The sequence below is a fragment of the Lepisosteus oculatus genome, chromosome 12 (genome assembly GCF_040954835.1).
Source record: "Lepisosteus oculatus isolate fLepOcu1 chromosome 12, fLepOcu1.hap2, whole genome shotgun sequence".
NCBI lineage: Eukaryota > Metazoa > Chordata > Actinopteri > Semionotiformes > Lepisosteidae > Lepisosteus > Lepisosteus oculatus.
This window is the reverse complement of record NC_090707.1, coordinates 6,889,510-6,909,189: the sequence shown is the minus strand read 5'-3', so window position 1 is coordinate 6,909,189 and position 19,680 is coordinate 6,889,510. Positions and strand designations below refer to the sequence as shown.

The window sequence follows — 19,680 nt, the reverse complement described above, 5'->3', positions numbered from 1 at the left end:
CAATGTTGGACACATGAAGGGCCAGCTAATCATAATCCTGTGTTTTTAACCCCGCCACTGACACAGAGAAGTGGTTCTTTAAAATCAGGCGTTTGCATGACAAAGCCCTGCGCGTGGCCATCACACAGCTGGTTCTATAAAAGCCCAGAGATGGAGGCGCTGAGCAGTAAGCAGAGACCTGGCAGAGCTGCACCATGGGGAAGGTAAACGCCATAGGCTTCACAAACTCAGGGCATACTTCTCTTTTTCAAGCCCCCGTTGCTTTATTTAGGTTTCAGCAAAGGTTTGCACTGTAAAGTACATTTCTGACTAACGCCGTCAGTAGTTACAGGATGACTGACAAAATAATTGCACTTGCTCATTTCAGATCATCTTCTACGAGGACAGGAACTTCGGGGGGCGCTCCTATGAGTGCAGCAGCGACTGCACCGACCTGCACTCCTACTTCAGCCGCTGCAACTCCATGAGAGTGGAGAGCGGCTGCTGGATGGTGTACGAGCGCCCCAACTACATGGGCTACCAGTACTTCCTGCGCAGGGGCGAGTATCCCGACTACCAGCGCTGGATGGGCTACAACGACTCCATCAGGTCCTGCCGCTTCATTCCTCATGTAAGTTATTTTTCCTTCTTGTCTCTAGAAGGGAACTGCTTTCCCAGTGGACACTGTGCTTTCTGCGCACGTGGAACTCTGTGAGCTCATTGTGTTGTAAGTGGGAGATCCAGTGGTGCTGTGAACTGCCTGAATGCTTTGATTTGCCCGATTGCTTCGTATTGTGCCGAATCTGAAATGGGAGTTCTGCAGTCCACTAGGTATGTTCATCAGTGCTGCAGAAGGGTTAGAATTACAGCCTTGTTGCAATCATTCCTTTAGCCTGTCTAGGGCTAAACTGAGGGCAAAACCCGTAGAGCAAATGATATTGAACAGTGCTCTTAAAGAAGATAAAAGTTGTGGATTGATTTTCTCCTGGTGTGTATGACCACAGACTCACTAATAGCAGAAACTGTGGATCACTGCATCACATGAACAGATGCAAAGTCAGAGAAAAAGACAGATGAAGAAATACAATGAGGGACAGAACACAAAAGCATTTAAAAAAAGCACTGAAAAAGACCCAGTTTATTATGTCAATATTAGCAAATAAATTTCACTACATGTAGAATAAAACCATGAGCTTGTCTAGAAGAAGCGACCCAGTCATGTTATTGAAGCTGGTACACTGGCTCCTTTCAAGAAATGGCTGGATAAGATCTTTGAGCAACCAAACAGATGTTCCAGATCCAGATGTTCCAGGGCTGCATAGCGTCATCTCTTCTGCAACCTGTCTTCTGTTCTTCTGAGTTCAATTTGTGAACTGAGACGATCCTGTGCTACGTATTCACATTTCATAGAGCTAAGCAAACCAAGCAAACAGAAGCAGCTCTTGTCTGCACCTATGAAATAAGTATAGCACATTGGTTGCTGAAAATAATTTCATGTTACCGTGCTCATTTCATTCTGAATGCCTGATGCATGCTTCTAATTCATGCAAATTTTGCCTGAATGAAAATCCGATTTACCTGTAATTTATTTCTAACTGCTTACAGTACCAAGGCTCCTACAGGATGAGGATCTACGAGAGGGAAGGCTTCGGAGGCCAGATGATGGAGTTCATGGACGACTGTCCCAATGTCTACGACCGCTTCCGTTACAATGACATCCACTCCTGCAATGTGATGGAGGGATACTGGCTCTTCTACGAGCAGCCCAACTACAGAGGCAGGCAGTACTTCATGAGGCCCGGAGAGTACAGGAGGTTCAGCGACTGGGGAGGCATGAACCCCAGGATCGGCTCCTTCCGGCGCATCACTGACTTCAACTAGCACGGGAACCTTACTGTAACAGACTTTTTAATAAACCACGTAAAATCTAAAACACTGAATTGTTTCCTTTGCTTCTTTAAAATAAAAAACATGAACTATTCCAATCATTCCAAAAATTACCTACCTTGCTGTTCCCTCATTTCACACGACTGAAGCAGCTGTAGGTTGCAACCCTCCAGCCACAGGTGCAGATCCTTAGCCACAGTGCGTAAACACCTCCTCTTAAGGACACTCCAGCCCTTCCTTGTTTACCACTCATCTCCCGCCCTGCTCCCTGTTTTCAGTTCTCCTTAAAAGCCAGGCGCTCACTTTATTCCGGGCTCTGCTCTGGTTTCCGTAGCAGGCGAGTCCGGGACCTGGAAGCGCCCGGTCCCGGTTCCCGTTTTTAAATCTTGTTTGTCTTGGATGGACTGCCCGGTTTTGGACTTTTCTTCAGGATTGTTTGCCTCGGCCACACCCCCCCGTACACCAGCACACCATGGACATGCCCCCTGTTTCCATTCCCGACTCCCGCAGGCCTTTTTCCCCGTGTTTTCTCACTTTACCCTGGATTGTGTCGTCCGCATAGGGTACGGAAAGAACTCTTCCGTTACACAGTGCCACCGCTCTGCCCCTTTATGTGGTGTGAAGTCAGCACTAGAGCTGACTTGTGACTGCTGGGCGGCTCTTACCCACAGACCTCAACCCTACACATTGTTTGTGGTGTTGTGCACCATCATAGATCTGCTGAACAATTAAATAATCATTTTATGTGATAGCATAATGTACAAAACTGACCAGAAAAGAGTTGATTTGAGCTTTATGTGTATGTAAAAAGTATTTTTAATAGCTGTAAATTTTTGTGACACCTTTAAAAGGGCATGGAACTAAAGAAATGTGCTTAATAGTGTATATCTCATTTTTCCATTTTGCTGTAAATCAATTTACCCTCGTGAATCAGATATAAGGAAAACAGACAGGCACCTGTAGTGGACTCATGGGACACACCAAAACATGACAGGATAATGAAGAAATCTTTGTTGAATAAAAGTTTTTTCCATGCTACAACTAAGGCACATTGCAGTGATTTAAAAGTCTCTGATCACGTCTGAAATGCCAAAATACTGCTCAGTCATATTGTGCCTGACAACCAGAAGCAGCATGAATGTGCCTCCTTGTGTTTCCAGCGCTCTGCCCTGTGGAGACAGGTTTGAGTTACGTGGTTTCGCTTTTTCAAGTGTAGAGCTACTATGACAGAACTATATGTAAATTATGTGAGGTTTCTGTTAGTTTACTTGTGTGACCAGTATTTTCATCTTTTGCTCACAATAATGAGACACCAGTGCAGAGAGGTGTCTAGTTATTAGCTCATTTCAAGTAGCTTTGCCAATTTTATAACAATTTAAGAACAGCTTCCAATGAGAGGAGACCATGTAGATAATTTGATAATTAGTAGATAATTGGTTCAAGGATTTCATTCAGCCATTTCTTAAAAGACGCCAGGCTATCAGCTTTGATAGCTTTGATAGCCTGCCTGCGCAGCTTGTTGTGGAACTACCCCACCCTTTGTGTTAAGATGTGCCTTCTGTTCCCAGTTTTCAATGCTCTTTCACAATAACTTCATACATTTCCACCAGTACGTACTGTATGCTGTGCATGGTGGCAGAGTGGCATGGTGGTTAACATTTCCCCCTCACACCCCCAGGGCTCTGAGTTAGATTCTGAACTGGAGGGCCTGTCTATGTGTAGTTCGCATTTTTTTCATGGGGCTCATGTGAATTTCTACTGGAAGGTCTGGTTTCCTCCCACCTTAAAGGATTCTAAAGGGGTTTCTTACTTGTGCAGATTGTTTCCAGAGATAAGAGTTCAACTTGCTGAATATTGTGTTGTTTATTAGCTAGCTAGTGCAAGAAGGAGACCCTTTCAATTACAGATGTCTTATGTGGAGGAGGGAATGGAAAATAAATTTGGTACATTGCATTGCCCACAGTGCACTTGATATAAACACATAGTGTATCTTAGCTCTTATATAGTAACACCTACTGTATATCATGAATTTATTTTCTGTGTGGTCTATCTGTGTGTTTCTGTTGTTTAGCTCTGGTGCACCAGGACACAGGCCACTATAGACACGGACAATAGACAAGCGACTTCTGCAGACACGCCCAGATGTACACTTTCTATCCTCTGTGCATGCCACTGACCTCTCGCTTCATTTCTGCCTATACAAACTTGCTGAGTTTCAAGCCGAAGCCCCCGCCGGGATTAACATTCTGCATTGTGGTGTTATCTGTCTATACCATGAGGGATAAAGCATGTGTGCTGCTGACTGGAAAAAGCATTGAGTCTGACAAACAATAGTTACTGCACTGTAAAGCTTTTGGTATGTATATAAAGACCCGCTCTGGGGTTTGATGGCACCTGAGCAGTCTACTCCAGCCATGGCTAAGGTACAGTGCCGTTAAAATGTTGATAATGGCTAATTACATGACTCATACTATTTCTTCTACTTGCAGTAGTTATCACTGCATGTATTTCTGCATGTAATAATGTAGTTCTATGTATTATTGTAGTTCTAGGAATTGCCAAAGGGGCTAGATGGCCCCATTCTTGTTTGTAACTGTTCTCGTGTTCTAGTGTAAACAAGAAATATTGTTTTCCCTTTCTGCAGATTTTCTTCTACGAGGACAGGAACTTCGGGGGGCGCTCCTATGAGTGCAGCAGCGACTGCGCTGATCTGAACTCCTACTTCAGCCGCTGCAACTCCATCCGAGTGGAGAGCGGCTGCTGGGTCCTGTACGAGCGCCCCAACTACATGGGCTACCAGTACGTCCTGAACAGAGGAGAGTACCCCGACTACCAGCGCTGGATGGGCTTTAATGACTGCATCAGGTCCTGCCGTGTCTTCCCACACGTAAGTTAAAAATAAGTGCATGCTTTTGCATTTGAAACACTAAGAAATAGAATGTGCAAAATGCAAGAAATTAATTGCAACACACCACACTCTAAGTAAACATGTAAGTATACCAAATCTAAGTATACAACAGGTTGTTCTGCTTTCACTTTAGTATGCTTTATTAAAAATTGTAATAAACAGTAAATGTTTTCTTAAAATAATGTGCTTTTAACACTTGAAATACAGCTAAAATAATTATACAATTTACATTTAGTTCATTTAGCCTGCAAAAAAGGATGAAAAAGCATTTTATAGATTTACATAATGCTGCAGAATGTATGAAGTTATTGTTGGTGCTACTCTTTCACCAAGAAAAATGCTTATATAAAACATAAGGAAACTTTTGCTTCTGTAAATTAACTGTCATCAGTTAATTCATCAGGACTCTTTGTAAACACTTTCATGTAAAAAAAAATGGAACATAGAAAATATAATGATTACAAAGCCAATTTCTGTGTATAGGAGGTGTATAGGAGAAGTAAAATCAGAATGATTTTAGAAATTCTTTTAGAAAAGTCTGAAATGTAACAGTCTCTTTGTGTAGGAAATTTTATTTATTTTTTAATTATTAAATATTTTTAATATAAATCACTCTCACATTCCAAACCCAATAGCCGGCAATCTGTGGGTGGTTTCAGAACTTAAAACTAGATGACTATTTCTTGGAGGTTTTTGAGCTGTTCAAATCAAATTCTTTGAATAAACTTTATCGGAAAACCTGCTCATATAAAACAAAATAAAAAAGTAAACCTAATATCTAATATTCCATGCATTGTCATCATCACATCATCATTTCACTTTCAACAGCTGCTTAGACGGTTCAGGTCCATGCATTTTGTTTTTATTCTGCAATGGGTGCCTTACACCTTTTTTTCTCCTCTGGTTTGCCAACACAGTACAGTGGCTCCTACAGGATGAGGATCTATGAGAGGAGTGACTTTGGGGGTCAGATGATGGAGTTCACCGACGACTGCGAGTCGGTCCACGACCGCTTCCGTTTCCGTGACATCCACTCCTGCAATGTGATGGACGGCTACTGGACCTTCTACGAGCATCCCAACTACAGAGGCAGGCAGTACTTCATGAGGCCCGGAGAGTACAGGAAGTTCAGCGACTGGGGCGCCAGTTGTGCTACTATTGGCTCATTCAGGAGAGTGATGGACTTTTAAAGTTCTGATCTTCCTTATCCTACTGCAATCTGAAACTACAATAAACAATTGAAATACCTCATGCAGTTCGGACCTGTCTTTTAGTGTATTGGTGTATCAATACTCAACTGATAACGCTTTTTACAGAGAAATTGGATATCTTTATTTTCTCTTGAGTTAGCGCTTGAAGCTTGGATGGGGTGACAGAGTTCTATTGGAAGAAAAAAAACATCATTGCTGTGCCAATAAATGTCAGATGATAATCTCTTTTAGTGTAGGAATACAAACAACCCAGATCATAACTAATCCAGGTGTAGACACTTGAGGGCTTGTGATGTGAAAAGAGTGGGCTGGCTCCACAATGCATGTTTTGGAGGAAGGTACACACAAGTCCTCACCTCCCCATTGCCAGGATGAGAGTCTTAGTGATGACCTGAACTGAGTGATAGCTCGTGAACCAACTTGAGCTTTTAGAAAGAAAACCAAGGGAGGTCATAAAGAGACAATTTTATGGGAGATGCCCAATAGGTTACCAATGCTGTTGTTTTGTTTTCTAACTGTGATTTCAAATCTCCGTCATTGGAACACAAGTGGTGAACACAGGGTAACCACAGCTGGTGATAATGTGCCAAATCAGAGTCTTACAGGCACCCTCATAAAGTCAGAGGTGACGTATGGTCAGCAATCCCAGCATTCACCAGTCAGTTCTGCTCCTGCAGATTGGCCTGTTTCTCACATCCATTCACACCTTCTTGATTTTATGAACTTGGATTGGAATCTGGTTTTCGAGCATGGCCCTCTCCTTTGTAACTGTGATTACGTCATCTAGAACTTTCAGCTCAAGTTCCATGCCAGACATAAAAAGCTCTGTCTACGGTGTTGTGAATACACTAGGCACGAGAAATCCAACATGCAGGGTCTTTGAATTATATTACAAATCAAAACTATTAAAGAAGGGAGAGACTCTCTCCCGCTGGACTGAACCTGTCTTTACCTAATATTAATTTCTCTTCAGTCCAGTGAAGTGTGCAGATCTGTGATAGAATAGCTCATGAGGCTCATGTCCTAGTTGCACACTTCACAGTGGTCACATGGCATCAACAGAAACAAAACTGCTTCTTCCATTTTTCCCATAGACTTTTTTCAAGGGGTTCCCCTGGGATCTATGTGGGGTCCAGAGCTGCATACTCTCTGGCATATTGTCTTTTTATATGAGAGAACTTTTGTTTTTAGAAAAAAAATAATTGCTTAATTAACCTATTTTAGATTTTTACAATGCTAAATAATACATGAATCATTTCATATATATATAGTATTTTCAATAGTGTTTCTTGTTATGCAAATATGTCATGGTGAACCACCTTATGATAGAATAACAAATTCATACTTAGTCTTTTCTACTGTCTGAAATACTGCTTTTTACATATAATTTAAATTTGGTCTTGCATTAAGTAATTTAGAACAAAAGTATATGCCACAGCATAACCAGGGAAACTGAGAATCCACATTTTTAAGAGCACGAACACGAACTGTAAAAGGCTTGTACCAATTTTGCTCAACTTGTTGATGGCAAGTTAACTAAATTCCAGCCCTGATGCTCTCCCACTGTGTGGACTGGAGCTCACATTTGTGCTTTTAAGTATCAGGTGTATGAGAACAAGACGTATGAATCGGTCAATTACAAATTTTGGTTGTTCTGTCGGGTATAACTAGGGATTAACCTTAAGCAGTATAATTATAATCACTTGCATTTGTGTAGTGCTATTCGTCCTGAAAGATCCCAATGCCTATTAATGCCTCCAGTCTTTTGAAAACAGTGCCATGGGAACTACTTTAATGTCCAAGAAGGTTTATGGTCTCATTCAGAGCATAGCATCTCTTGCGGCACAATGTTCTGGTCCAGAGGGAAGAGAGTCACCAACGCAGAATGAAATGGACTCATTCAAGCATTTTCTTTCTACTTTGATTCTTGTGCTGATCGGGTGAATTTACTTGATATATTTTATGGTGCTCATCTTAAATGTGTTTTTCCTTCATTGCAAAGTAGTGCAAATCAGTCGGAGTAATTGCAGCACAATTCAGCTGGATCTGAGCAGAGCTCCCCAGACCTCTTTAACTGGCCTCGGCACTAACCCGGATTGACATCCTTCTGTCTGTCCTTCAGACAGCAAGGCCGTCTCCCAGGCTTGTTTGAAATCTCCCGGTAGAAGAGGCATCTTCCCGAAACTCCTGTCCAATTCCATTCATTCAGGCCCTCAGGTGTGCCTCTTAGCCTTTTGTTTGGAGAAGGCTACCGCTTAATCTCCAGTGCTAATAGGGACAACGACATCCTTGAGCTGAATGTTGGTGAATGCTTAAAATACCTGGTGAGATAAGTTTGGCTTAACCCACTTGGTTAATGGATGGCTTCCTGGCCACAGGACGAAGAGGCTTGAGCCCCTCTCAGTCCGAGTGACCAAGGGGCAGCTGCAAGGTGGAGATGGGGCGGAGGAGGGATACAGCAGACGAATGTGAGGGCAGGCGTTTGAGTTCAGTTTATCAAGCTAGTCTGATGATGATGGTGACTAGGTGCAGCTGTGTGAGAATGACTTGCTATTGTTATCCATCCCAAACGTCCATTTACAGTACATCCCACAGTCTGTTTTGACCCGTGATCCGGTATTGTGATCGCAGAGCTGTGGTAATGTTGAACAAAAGGAGTGGAAAACAAATCTCAACTTCTCTTCTGACTGACATGCTTTCCATCCCTCTGATAGTCACCGTGGTTCTTCCTGAAAAGAAGGGACCGCAGTGACTATCACCGCTGGCTGGGTGTCAGTCTCTGCTCTGCTGTCTTCTCTGAGCATTCCTATTCGTGAACATTCCCTCTTGAGGGAAGTCAAAACCAACCACCGCTACTTTTCAAAACCTACATAATAAGAGGCAGTGCATGAAGGATTTAGTGACCTCCTGGGAGAGCTCCCCATCTGGACACATAAGACTGGTCCAGAGCGGCTCAGCGTTTATGTTTTTTTAGATTTCATTGCACAATCTGCTTTCCCCATGGGGAGAAAAAACAACAGCTAGGCAATGAGAATGGGAAATGGAAAGGGAGACCAATGCAGGCTTTCTTTGGAGCTCTGTATATGCATGTGTTTGGACTGCAGGTGAGCTGAACACTGAATTCTCACACTTTCTGTGATACAACAGGTTAAATGTAAAAGAGATGATCTATGGCATTCAGTTTCTATTGTGCTGAGGATGCCTGTAAACTATACTAGTCTTTTCCTTTGCTCCTGTATGTTGAAACCCCAAAACACTAATTATATCTGCTGTTTTGCAACAGCAAATCCATATTTCAGAACCAATATTGTTGTGTTCCAACAAAAAGGTAAACATGTGCTTCTGCCCTGACCGACGCCTCTGTGCAAATTTGAATAACAATGCAGTTGTTTGTCAGGAGTTGTTATAAAAAGCTCTGAAACCTTAAGGCCAATGCATGTGGGCACTCACCAACTCTCACCATGGGAAAGGCAGGGCCTCTTTTAAATTAACTTCAGTTCATATTGGGTTCAGTTTTGTCCAGGATTGTTTAACCAGAAGTAGTTCCACTTTTTCCCTTCCTTTCGAGCTCATAGCCTGGATGCTAATGTATCGCTGTTTGTTATCGCCCGACAGGTCATCTTCTACGAGGACAGGAACTTCGGGGGGCGCTCCTATGAGTGCAGCAGCGACTGCGCTGACATGCACTCCTACTTCAGCCGCTGCAACTCCATCCGAGTGGAGAGCGGCTGCTGGATGGTGTACGAGCGCCCCAACTACATGGGCTACCAGTACTTCCTGCGCAGGGGCGAGTATCCCGACTACCAGCGCTGGATGGGCTACAACAGTTGCATCAGGTCCTGCCGCATGGTGCCAATGGTGAGTTGGGACTTGTGTGTCGCTGTCACTCCAGTGCTCTTGATCTGAAGCACAGCTGGTGGTGTGCAGGCGCTTGTGCGTTACCTGAAATAAGCACATCCAGTTATTTTCTCATCTAGAGCACACTAGGTGGTTTGTGGGGATGATGTTGCTCAAGGGCGCAGATACAGTGTCCCACCTGGGATCAGAACCCATGACCTTCTGCTGGGGAATCTGGAATCCAGACCATTATACCACAGCCCTTGCTAAATAATACAGCATCCCTAACGTAGACCAAATATAATTATTTTTACTGCAAAGATTCTGTGAAGGGATACATGATGCACTCTGAAACTAAAAATTATTTTCTGATTCTGAATCTGACTTTTTGGTGTCTGTTAAAGTATGGAAAGCAGAAAATTCTAATTTGCATTTTGATTAATGGTGGTTAAACATTTAACAGAGAGCTTTTAAATGTTTTCATTTGATACATTTTTAGTGTTAAATTGGCTCTGTCTTTTCAAATTCACATTCATGTTCAAAGAGCCTTATCTTCTTTATTTCCTTTATCTGCTGGACTGATGAAATACTGTGATGCCAAAGCAATAACAATTGACATTTTTAAAAAAGAATAACAATATTAATATAAGATATGAACAATAAAGATATATATATATTATTAGATATTTCCATAATAAAAATACATTATTATTTCCCTCCTTAGGCTCTGATAGGAGATTATATACTCGGGTGCAAGTTTATTCCCTTTGCTCTCCCAGTAGGATTGGAGCTATTATGACTATGGCATTTGTGGAAATTCTGGGATTAGATTTATTATTTCAGGGAAGAATGTTAGTCTAATTCCAGAGTATTTTTTGCAGCGTAACATAAAGTGCATCTCTGTCTCTTTGCTTCTCCCTGCTGTCAGTGGGAGCACAGGATGTCCACTCAGGACAGTCAGGTCTGTCTGTGGCCAGTGTCTATGGTCAAGCTGTGGTCACTGAGCCTGTCCACTCAGGACAGTCAGGTCTGTCTGTGGCCAGTGTCTATGGTCAAGCTGTGGTCACTGAGCCTGTCCACTCAGGACAGTCAGGTCTGTCTGTGGCCAGAGTCTATGGTCAAGCTGTGGTCAATGAGCCTGTCCACTCAGGACAGTCAGGTCTGTCTGTGGCCAGAGTCTATAGTCAAGCTGTGGTCAATGAGCCTGTCCACTCAGGACAGTCAGGTCTGTTTGTGCTGCCCTGTGTGTATGGTCAGGCTGTGAGAATTAGTTCAACTCATCCATTGCAGTGCTTCTTACTTACATTTTTGTTCCAATACCTTCTCGCAACAGTACAGGGGATTGTACAGAATGAAGATCTATGAGAAAGCAGACTTTGCCGGACACATAATGGAGTTCCTGGATGACTGCCCCTGCGTGTCAGATCGTTTCCATCATCGGCACATTTCTTCCTGCAATGTGATGAACGGCTACTGGATTTTCTACGAATATCCCAATTACAGGGGCCGGCAGTACTACCTGAGACCGGGGGAGTACCGGAGATACCGCGACTGGTGTGCGACATGTGCCACAGTCGGCTCTTTCAGACGTGTCATTGACTATTAACGAGCACAGCTCCAGTACGTGTTTTGTAAATAACGTGCCATTAAAGTTGTTGAATGCTGAAGTGTTGCATGTTGCATTTTTAACCAGGGTCTTAAGACTGAACATAAGGCAGCTCAGAATTATTTTCTTAATTTAAATGCACATAAAGGTTCAGATAAATCTACATTCCAGTTTTTTGTTAAGATCCTAAAGAGTTTGATAGAGAGACTGAGTATGTGTGAAGTATTTAATATGTCTCGCACTCTAACTGTGAGAATAGGCTGCCCAGACCCCCTCACTACTGCGAGGAATGAGATAAATCATTCGCCTGATGAAGACCTGGGTTAAAAACACCTCAATTAATGACACCTCATTTATGTGATGTCTAACTCGGAGACTGGGATTAGACATTAATTAATCACCAAGTCCAGTGTGGTGTTTACTCTGTGTTAAATGCTAATTCAAAAGTGTTTGAAATTAATGTATGTAACAATTTACATTTTGAAGACCATAAAATAAGAAGTAAAGTAATATAGTAATAAAGTAATTTAGTAATACAATAACTCAATAATACAATAATACAGTATGCGTAATTAGTAATCCAGTAATGCAGTAACACAATAATACAGTATGCAGTAATTAGTAATCCAGTAATGCAGTAACACAATAATACTGTAATGCAGTAATTTAGTTAATACAGTAATGTAGTAATTTAGTAACAGTAATGCAGTAACACAATAAATGGTAATGCAGTAATTTAGTAATACAGTAATACAGTTACACAGTAACATAGTACTACAGGATTTTCCCCTGACCTCTTCTCATTGAGTCCTGTTCTGATCTTGAGAATCTTTCTTTGGAAGTTGATTTCTCTGTCTGCTTTACACTACAAAACCCTCACTTCTGACTACAGTCTTAATGTTCCCATACCAAACCTGACAAAAAATGGCTATTTTTAAGCATTGACATAATGACTGTCATTATTTGTTAAACAAACTTATCTTGTAAACATCTCAAGAGCAACACGGCAGATGTCCTCCTGAAATCCAGCGACCCCAGTGAGATACAAGTAGGCCTTGAGATGCGGTCGCTCTGCAAGAACTATGCAATGCAATGTGTCTTTACTCACTTGTGCTTCAAACATTTTCACTGACAAGATCTCGTTTTGACTCACAAACCTGGGCACTGTGTGTGTGCAAGGGCCTGCTCCCCTTGCCCTGAGCCCCGAAACGCTAACGCGTGCGCCGCTAACGAGGGGCTTGTCAGTGTGAACTATGCCCACAGCCAGTTCAGCAGCGTACGGCGGATCCTGCCTACCCCAGAAACAAAAATTAAAGCTTTGATAAGCTCTTTATATTGAAAAAGAAGATCATGTGGTGGAACAAAAGTGCTTGTTACTGATACATTTCACGGTTGATCTAGCAGATCTGACACAATTAAACCCACTGTAAATAAAGCCCATAGGTGTTAACTGTCAGCAGCCGCGCGATTAGCATATCAATGCCTGAGGCCTCAGCAATCTGTTATAAATTGAGATTCATTAGTCATTGTTACTGAGCTCGATCTGCAAGGCTATCACTCAGCATGGGGAAGGTAATTACATGACACTTTCTGACAGATACAAATTAAATACAAAATTATCGCAAAGCAAGTCTCAGCTTCTACGGGGCTCGAACTGGGTTAATCTGTGGTGTGCTGTATTGCTACAGATCATCTTCTACGAGGACAGGAACTTCGGGGGGCGCTCCTATGAGTGCAGCAGCGACTGCGCTGACCTGCACTCCTACTTCAGCCGCTGCAACTCCATCCGAGTGGAGAGCGGCTGCTGGATGGTGTACGAGCGCCCCAACTACATGGGCTACCAGTACTTCCTGCGCAGGGGCGAGTATCCCGACTACCAGCGCTGGATGGGCTTCAACGACTGCATCAGGTCCTGTCGCATGATTCCACAGGCAAGTGTTTAGCCCTAACAATGTACCAGCGGAAACAGTAGCTCCTAACCTGCAGGCTTCTAGGACACTGGGGAGTCTAGATCAGCTCTCAGCCAAGGAAAATCTTATCTCTGTAAAAGGTTTATGCTGCTGTCTAACGTTGCTTTTACTGTATAGTCAATTGTGTCTTGCAGATTGTTAAAAACTGTTTCTTCTGTCTAACTCCTCTTTTTTCAAAGGAGATCTTTATGTTGCCTGCGTTCTAAGCTACAGTACATAGTTTTCCTTGTCAGTCAACATCTACCACATTTTCCAAAATATTTTCTGAACCCTAAAGAGCTCGACGTACAGGCTCTTCACCAAACCCTCTTTCCACACGTGACTCATAGTTTCCATGAAATGCCACCTGCACTCCTCTGTTTAAGTTTTTCATCTTGACTGCAGAAAAGAGCAAACAAATAAAATAGCAAATACATTACTTATTAGCTATTAATACACAGTCTTTATTTTTCTAATTTGAATAGCCAGATTTGCATACAGTACATACGGTATAATACAGGAAAGATACACCCATAATAAACACTGAAAACTGGGGTCCTCAGCTCCTCCTCTAGGCGGCCAGTGCTCTGCCTGTTTTAAACCATGATCTTCTTCAGTTATGTTAGATAGAGCTCAGGTGGCAGGAGAACTGGCAGACTCTGCTGCCCCCGACGTGGATCTGAGGTCCCGCCTCTGCGATGTAGCCAGAACGTGTTCGGGTCGCTGCAGTAAGCCAGTCGTTTCATTGTCCCACACAGTACCGAGGGCACTACCGGATGAGGATGTACGAGAGACCTGAGTTTGCCGGCCAGATGATGGAGTTCACCGACGACTGCCCCTCCGTCAGAGACCGCTTCCCGAGCAGCGACATCCACTCCTGCAATGTGATGGAGGGCTACTGGCTCTTCTATGAGCAGCCCAGCTACAGGGGCAGGCAGTTCTTCCTGAGGCCTGGAGAGTACAGGAGGTTCAGCGACTGGGGGAGCGACAAGCCCGCTGTGGGGTCCATAAGGTGCATCCGGGATATCTGCTAGATTCCGGACTCCAGGAACTTCCAGACCAGCCAATGAATAAATCGTTTAGCCACTCACCCGATCAATAAAATGTTAAACCATGTTCATGTTCTGCTTCTTATCGTAATTTTTCTTTCATTTTTACTTTCCTAGTTCCCTAGGTTCCAATGCAAACATGTTGCAAGGCACTCACATACTGTACAGCGGGGGCAGAAATTATACACCGCAAGACTGGGAGACATACAGAGTCTGAAATCTGAAAGAAATAGTTCTCCATTCATTTGAAATGAGCGTATTATAAACTAGGGTTGGCTGAGCGTCGGGGCTGCCCAGCCGGAGCGAAGCCAGCCAGCTGTTGTCAGCTGAGCTCCGGACACGGAACTGGAACTGGAGCTGTACTGAAGGTCTGGAGACTGGAGCTCAGCTCTGTGAATGAATGACTTGATCCAAAATCCAAACCGGAGTCAGAACAGTTCCAAAGCCGGGAGCAGGAACATGGAGCTACAGTAGGGCTCCTGTCCAGCTCTGGAGTCAGGCTGGAGCTGGGGATCCTGATCAGCCCCTAATCAGCTCTGGAGTCAGGCTGGAGCTGGGGATCCTGATCAGCCCCTAATCAGCTCTGGAGTCAGGCTGGAGCTGGGGATCCTGATCAGCCCCTAATCAGCTCTGGAGTCAGGCTGGAGCTGGGGATCCTGATCAGCCCCTAATCAGCTCTGGAGTCAGGCTGGAGCTGGGGATCCTGATCAGCCCCTAATCAGCTCTGGAGTCAGGCTGGAGCTGGGGATCCTGATCAGCTTCAAATCAGCTCTGGAGTCAGGCTGGAGCTGGGGATCCTGATCAGCCCTTAATCAGCTCTGGAGTCAGGCTGGAGCTGGGGATCCTGATCAGCCCCTAATCAGCTCTGGAGTCAGGCTGGAGCTGGGGATCCTGATCAGCCCCTAATCAGCTCTGGAGTCAGGCTGGAGCTGGGGATCCTGATCAGCTTCAAATCAGCTCTGGAGTCAGGCTGGAGCTGGGGATCCTGATCAGCCCTTAATCAGCTCTGGAGTCAGGCTGGAGCTGGGGATCCTGATCAGGCTGGAGCCTGTGCTGACCTACTGGTGCTGCGCTGAAGCTGGAGCCAGTAAATCCAGAGCAATGCCTAGGCTATTATAAACACTGGTGAAAACACACTCTGTAGGTCAGATACTTTACATTTGCCAAGTGCCACAGACACAAGCTGAGGTGACACTGTGAAACAGCCATGCGACTTAAAAAAATAACCGATTAATGAAATTGCCAGATCTCAGGTTTTAATGGGATATCATTCTGTTCCCAACCTTCCTGTCACATTTCAGTTCCCGAAATATGACAGTCTTCACAAATTGCATCTTCTTTGATTGCATCAACAAGGTTTTGATTCATTCTTAATTCTTGATTAAAATACTACCTCTATGGCCAAATTAACTTGTCAAACATACTTCTGAGGACAAATTTCTAAGAACAGGAAGAAAAATTGTTTTCTTATTTTAAGGATATAAAATCCAAATTATGTACTGGTCACTATGGGTATTCTTGAGACTGCAGAAAACTGAAGCTTCATTGGGCTGATTGTTTTGAGCAGCAGGTGGCACTGTGGAGATTCTCTGTTGTGCAACTGAGCTGGTGTGGAACGCATAGGGCTCAAGGAGGTACTATAGCCAGGATGGAATGAGAGCTAATCACAGGGCTCGCACACACACTCACAAGCACACCCACACAAGCACGCACACACAGCCATGCACATACTGTACACAAGCTGACACACTCACAAGCACACACAAGCATACAAGCGCACACACACACAGCCATGCACATATTGTACACAAGCTGACACACTCACAAGCACACACAAGCATACAAGCGCACAAACACAAGCGCGCACACACAGAAGCACACAAACGAGCAGACACGAGCAGGCACCTGTACAAAACCCATGTGTACGTGTGGGTGGGGAAACATGTAAAACCCTCACAGAACGATCCCTCAGTAAGCTCAAAATGAAGACCCAAGAACTGTGGCACCACAACTTTGTCCTTCTTCCAGGTCATTGAATAAAAATGTATGATGCACAACTGGTTATACTGTAACAAGCAACTTGATTTTATGCTTTCTTTATATTTGTGTAAAAAGTGATTTTTTTGTTAGCCACTTTCAAAGCTTTTTATTTTTTACATTTGTTATTATGTAAATATATCATGTGGGTGCATGTTTACATTATTCGCTCTGTTGGCATTGAACACCTGGCATTAAATTCCCATTTCAGTCTCTTTTCTGACAGGACCAGTACTAATCCAAGTGGGCTGATCTAAAATAAATTGCTAGGCTCCACTTCACCTTATTTGTGTTTAGCATATTTGTGTAAAGAATGCAAGATTCAACAATGTGCCTTTACATACCATCAAAGACACAACAAAGACACAACAGGGTGCTCTTGTGAGACCTGTAAATACCTTGAAAGTGCAGTTTGAAGGCTGTGTCTAAACTAACAAGTAAAAGTGATTGATGTAAAAAATGTACTTGAGTGTTGAAGTATATATTTTTATTAAAACTCAGAGATCTGAAAGACAGCAACTAAATGTTTCGTTGACTTAAAAAAAAAGTCGTTGTACAGTACGATGTCAGTCAAAGTCCTTAACAGTTAATTTAGAGCATCCTTTCCTTAGAAAGTACTCCCCATTAATAAACAGGATTTACTGGCACTGTAGTTCCAGCAGACTGTTCGCCTAAATCTTATTGTCATACATACTGTAGGAAACAAGGAAACAACAGTTGACTTTAGCTATAGTGCTGTATACAGTATGTGGTTTAAATATGAATTCTAAAAGTATCTAAAAAAAGATTAACAGACTATCATTGTTTAAGGATTAATTATTTGAAAGAACCTAAGCTACAGTACATGACAACAGTCTCCTGATGTAATAACAACTTTGGCTAAAAACATGACCTTTGTTTCAAACAGCAAGATAGGCTAAATGGCACATTTTCACTACTTCCAGAATCTTTTCTGGGTGATAATTGTGAAAGCAATGTTCCAGCAACTTTCTGAACTTCATGCTCATCAAAAGTCATGCTTATTCTTAGACAAACTGGCACAGGAACCATGCCAAACATGTATGGATAGAAACCATTGTTTAATCATAATGGAGCTGTACAGGAAACCACATGCTGCTAATTCATCGGCTTCATATATTTGAAGAACACAAAAACCCACTCTGTATTTTTCTATAAAAGTTTGGTAAATATAATCTTATATTTGCTCTAAAGCAACAAAATGGGAAAGGTAAGATCTCTGGCTGTATACTGGTGAATGACATACAGTATGCTGATTCCTCTTCTCTTTTTTAGTTTAGAGTTTAATTATCAACTCTTATCTTTTTTTTTAAGTTTCTATGCATAAATAAAGCACTTTTGGCCAACAAGCAAGATTATCACCATGAAGTGAGCAGTTTAATAAATTTGTTTTACACTGCATAATTTATGCACAATCCTATTTCCTCTGGAAATGCTCATTACAAAATGCTAAAAAAGATTTCCACCATTACTTTTGCTCATCTTTGTTTCAGTCTTAATGATGGTTATATATTCTCAATAGAAAAAAGTTTTTCCTGTTTAGGTTTAGACAATAGGTTGCATTCTAACATCATACAATGGTACTTCACACTGTACAGACAGCAATTGTAGGCCAGTTTGAGTTAAAGCAATGAAATAGTGCAGCTGACCAAGCAGAAGTGGACAGTATTCACGTGCCCTTCTGCTGGGTATAAATAGGAGCAGGAGTGTAGATCACAGACAGCATCTGCTCACCAACCATCACCATGGGGAAGGTACAGAGATTCTGTGTTTACAGATTGTCGTTTCAGAGATGTACAGTAGATGGAAAAGCACAGTAGAGTAACACTGATGTTTTGTCCTTTTGCAGATCATCTTCTACGAGGACAGGAACTTCGGGGGGCGCTCCTATGAGTGCAGCAGCGACTGCGCTGACCTGCACTCCTACTTCAGCCGCTGCAACTCCATCCGAGTGGAGAGCGGCTGCTGGATGGCGTACGAGCGCCCCAACTACATGGGCTACCAGTACTTCCTGCGCAGGGGCGAGTATCCCGACTACCAGCGCTGGATGGGCTTCAACGACTCCATCAGGTCCTGCAGGATGATCCCCCATGTAAGATTATGAGACTTGCTCTGCTCAGTTTTTATTAGGATGCTATTTAAGGTTAATTGAGTGCACATGTTAATTCAGATAATTAAATTAGCTTTTCTATTCCATGCATTTCACATTTGAAAGTAGTACTTTAGGCACACAGCCAAAACTATCATCCTAAATTCCACTTGAAATATTAGAAATAGTGACAGAATGTGCTATAAAGCACAGTACTTTCATAAACACATGCTATGTTTTAAGCAAATAGTAAAACAAAAAATTAATGTTTAACTATGAATAATGCAAATGCCAAATGAATGGTTTTTACACTAAAACAATTAGCTTTTCAGACAGTTGTGGGCAGCATAAGGTTTCACTGTGATGGCTATTGCAAAGTATGGCTTTTAACCAATAACACAAAAAACTAGGATTCACTTAGCAAAGTAATACTAATGCTAGTATTTTGAGAACTTACGAAGGCAAGTCCCAGTTCAGTCCGTGTTACGGAATGTCTTGTGTTCACAGTACCAAGGCTCCTACAGGATGAGGATCTACGAGAGGGAAGGCTTCGGAGGCCAGATGATGGAGTTCATGGATGACTGTCCCAATGTCTACGACCGCTTCCGTTACCATGACATCCACTCCTGCAATGTGATGGATGGATACTGGATGTTCTATGAGCAGCCCAACTACAGAGGCAGGCAGTACTTCATGAGGCCCGGAGAGTACAGGAGGTTCAGCGACTGGGGAGGCATGAGCCCCAGGATCGGCTCCTTCCGGCGCCTCATGGACTTCTGTTAAATAAAGAGCAATTCTTTCTTATTTGTGAGAACACAATAAAAAAAAAAACAATCTCATACATCTATCTTTGGGTCTTTTCTTCAAAAGGAGTGCACATGGTGCTTTAGACAGTAACCCAGAAGTGAAGACGTAGCTGGTCAGTAGTTGTAGCAGAGAAGAGTCCAGTCTGGGCTCAAGTAGGAAGGACATTAGATTGCTTTTCTATCCGTCTGCCAGATAAAGCACACCACGGGAGGTGTTAAGGCTGGTTCTCCACAGGTTCTGCAATTTCCCTGAACTTGGTGAGCAAGCAGTAAACCCTGAGCTCTGAGACCGTTGATTGCATCA

At 42.9% G+C, this 19,680-nt stretch overlaps 3 protein-coding genes and 1 pseudogene across 3 annotated transcripts; all 4 read left to right on the top strand.

Annotated features, from left to right (window-relative positions):
* Positions 1 to 127: 127 nt before the first annotated feature.
* Positions 128 to 1,915, top strand: LOC102695085 (gamma-crystallin M2-like). Its single transcript, XM_006636281.3, has 3 exons — positions 128 to 203; positions 368 to 610; positions 1,585 to 1,915. Exons 1-3 carry the CDS (start codon positions 195 to 197, stop codon positions 1,858 to 1,860), a joined length of 528 nt encoding a protein of 175 aa, XP_006636344.2. The 5' UTR covers positions 128 to 194; the 3' UTR covers positions 1,861 to 1,915.
* A 2,265-nt stretch (positions 1,916 to 4,180) lies between these two features.
* On the top strand, positions 4,181 to 6,022 carry LOC102698026 (gamma-crystallin M2-like). The gene is made up of 3 exons (XM_015358293.2): positions 4,181 to 4,289; positions 4,511 to 4,753; positions 5,692 to 6,022. Exons 1-3 carry the CDS (start codon positions 4,254 to 4,256, stop codon positions 5,962 to 5,964), a joined length of 552 nt encoding a protein of 183 aa, XP_015213779.2. The 5' UTR covers positions 4,181 to 4,253; the 3' UTR covers positions 5,965 to 6,022.
* A 3,409-nt stretch (positions 6,023 to 9,431) lies between these two features.
* LOC102697826 (uncharacterized) lies at positions 9,432 to 14,497 on the top strand (annotated as a pseudogene).
* Positions 14,498 to 18,204: 3,707 nt separating this feature from the next.
* Positions 18,205 to 19,409, top strand: LOC102698867 (gamma-crystallin M2-like). The gene is made up of 3 exons (XM_069196422.1): positions 18,205 to 18,235; positions 18,331 to 18,573; positions 19,078 to 19,409. Exons 1-3 carry the CDS (start codon positions 18,227 to 18,229, stop codon positions 19,351 to 19,353), a joined length of 528 nt encoding a protein of 175 aa, XP_069052523.1. The 5' UTR covers positions 18,205 to 18,226; the 3' UTR covers positions 19,354 to 19,409.
* Positions 19,410 to 19,680: the final 271 nt, after the last annotated feature.

What these genes read in the sequence shown, in the direction of transcription:
- LOC102698867 (XM_069196422.1), top strand. An exon ending in CCTGCAGGATGATCCCCCAT is followed by an intron (nt 18,574 to 19,077) that starts GTAAGATTATGA and finishes TTGTGTTCACAG; the next exon opens with TACCAAGGCTCCTACAGGAT.
- LOC102698026 (XM_015358293.2), top strand. Translation starts at nt 4,254, where the DNA reads ATGGCACCTGAGCAGTCTACTCCAGCCATGGCTAAG. An exon ending in CTACTCCAGCCATGGCTAAG is followed by an intron (nt 4,290 to 4,510) that starts GTACAGTGCCGT and finishes CCCTTTCTGCAG; the next exon opens with ATTTTCTTCTACGAGGACAG. An exon ending in CCTGCCGTGTCTTCCCACAC is followed by an intron (nt 4,754 to 5,691) that starts GTAAGTTAAAAA and finishes TTGCCAACACAG; the next exon opens with TACAGTGGCTCCTACAGGAT.
- LOC102695085 (XM_006636281.3), top strand. An exon ending in CCTGCCGCTTCATTCCTCAT is followed by an intron (nt 611 to 1,584) that starts GTAAGTTATTTT and finishes AACTGCTTACAG; the next exon opens with TACCAAGGCTCCTACAGGAT.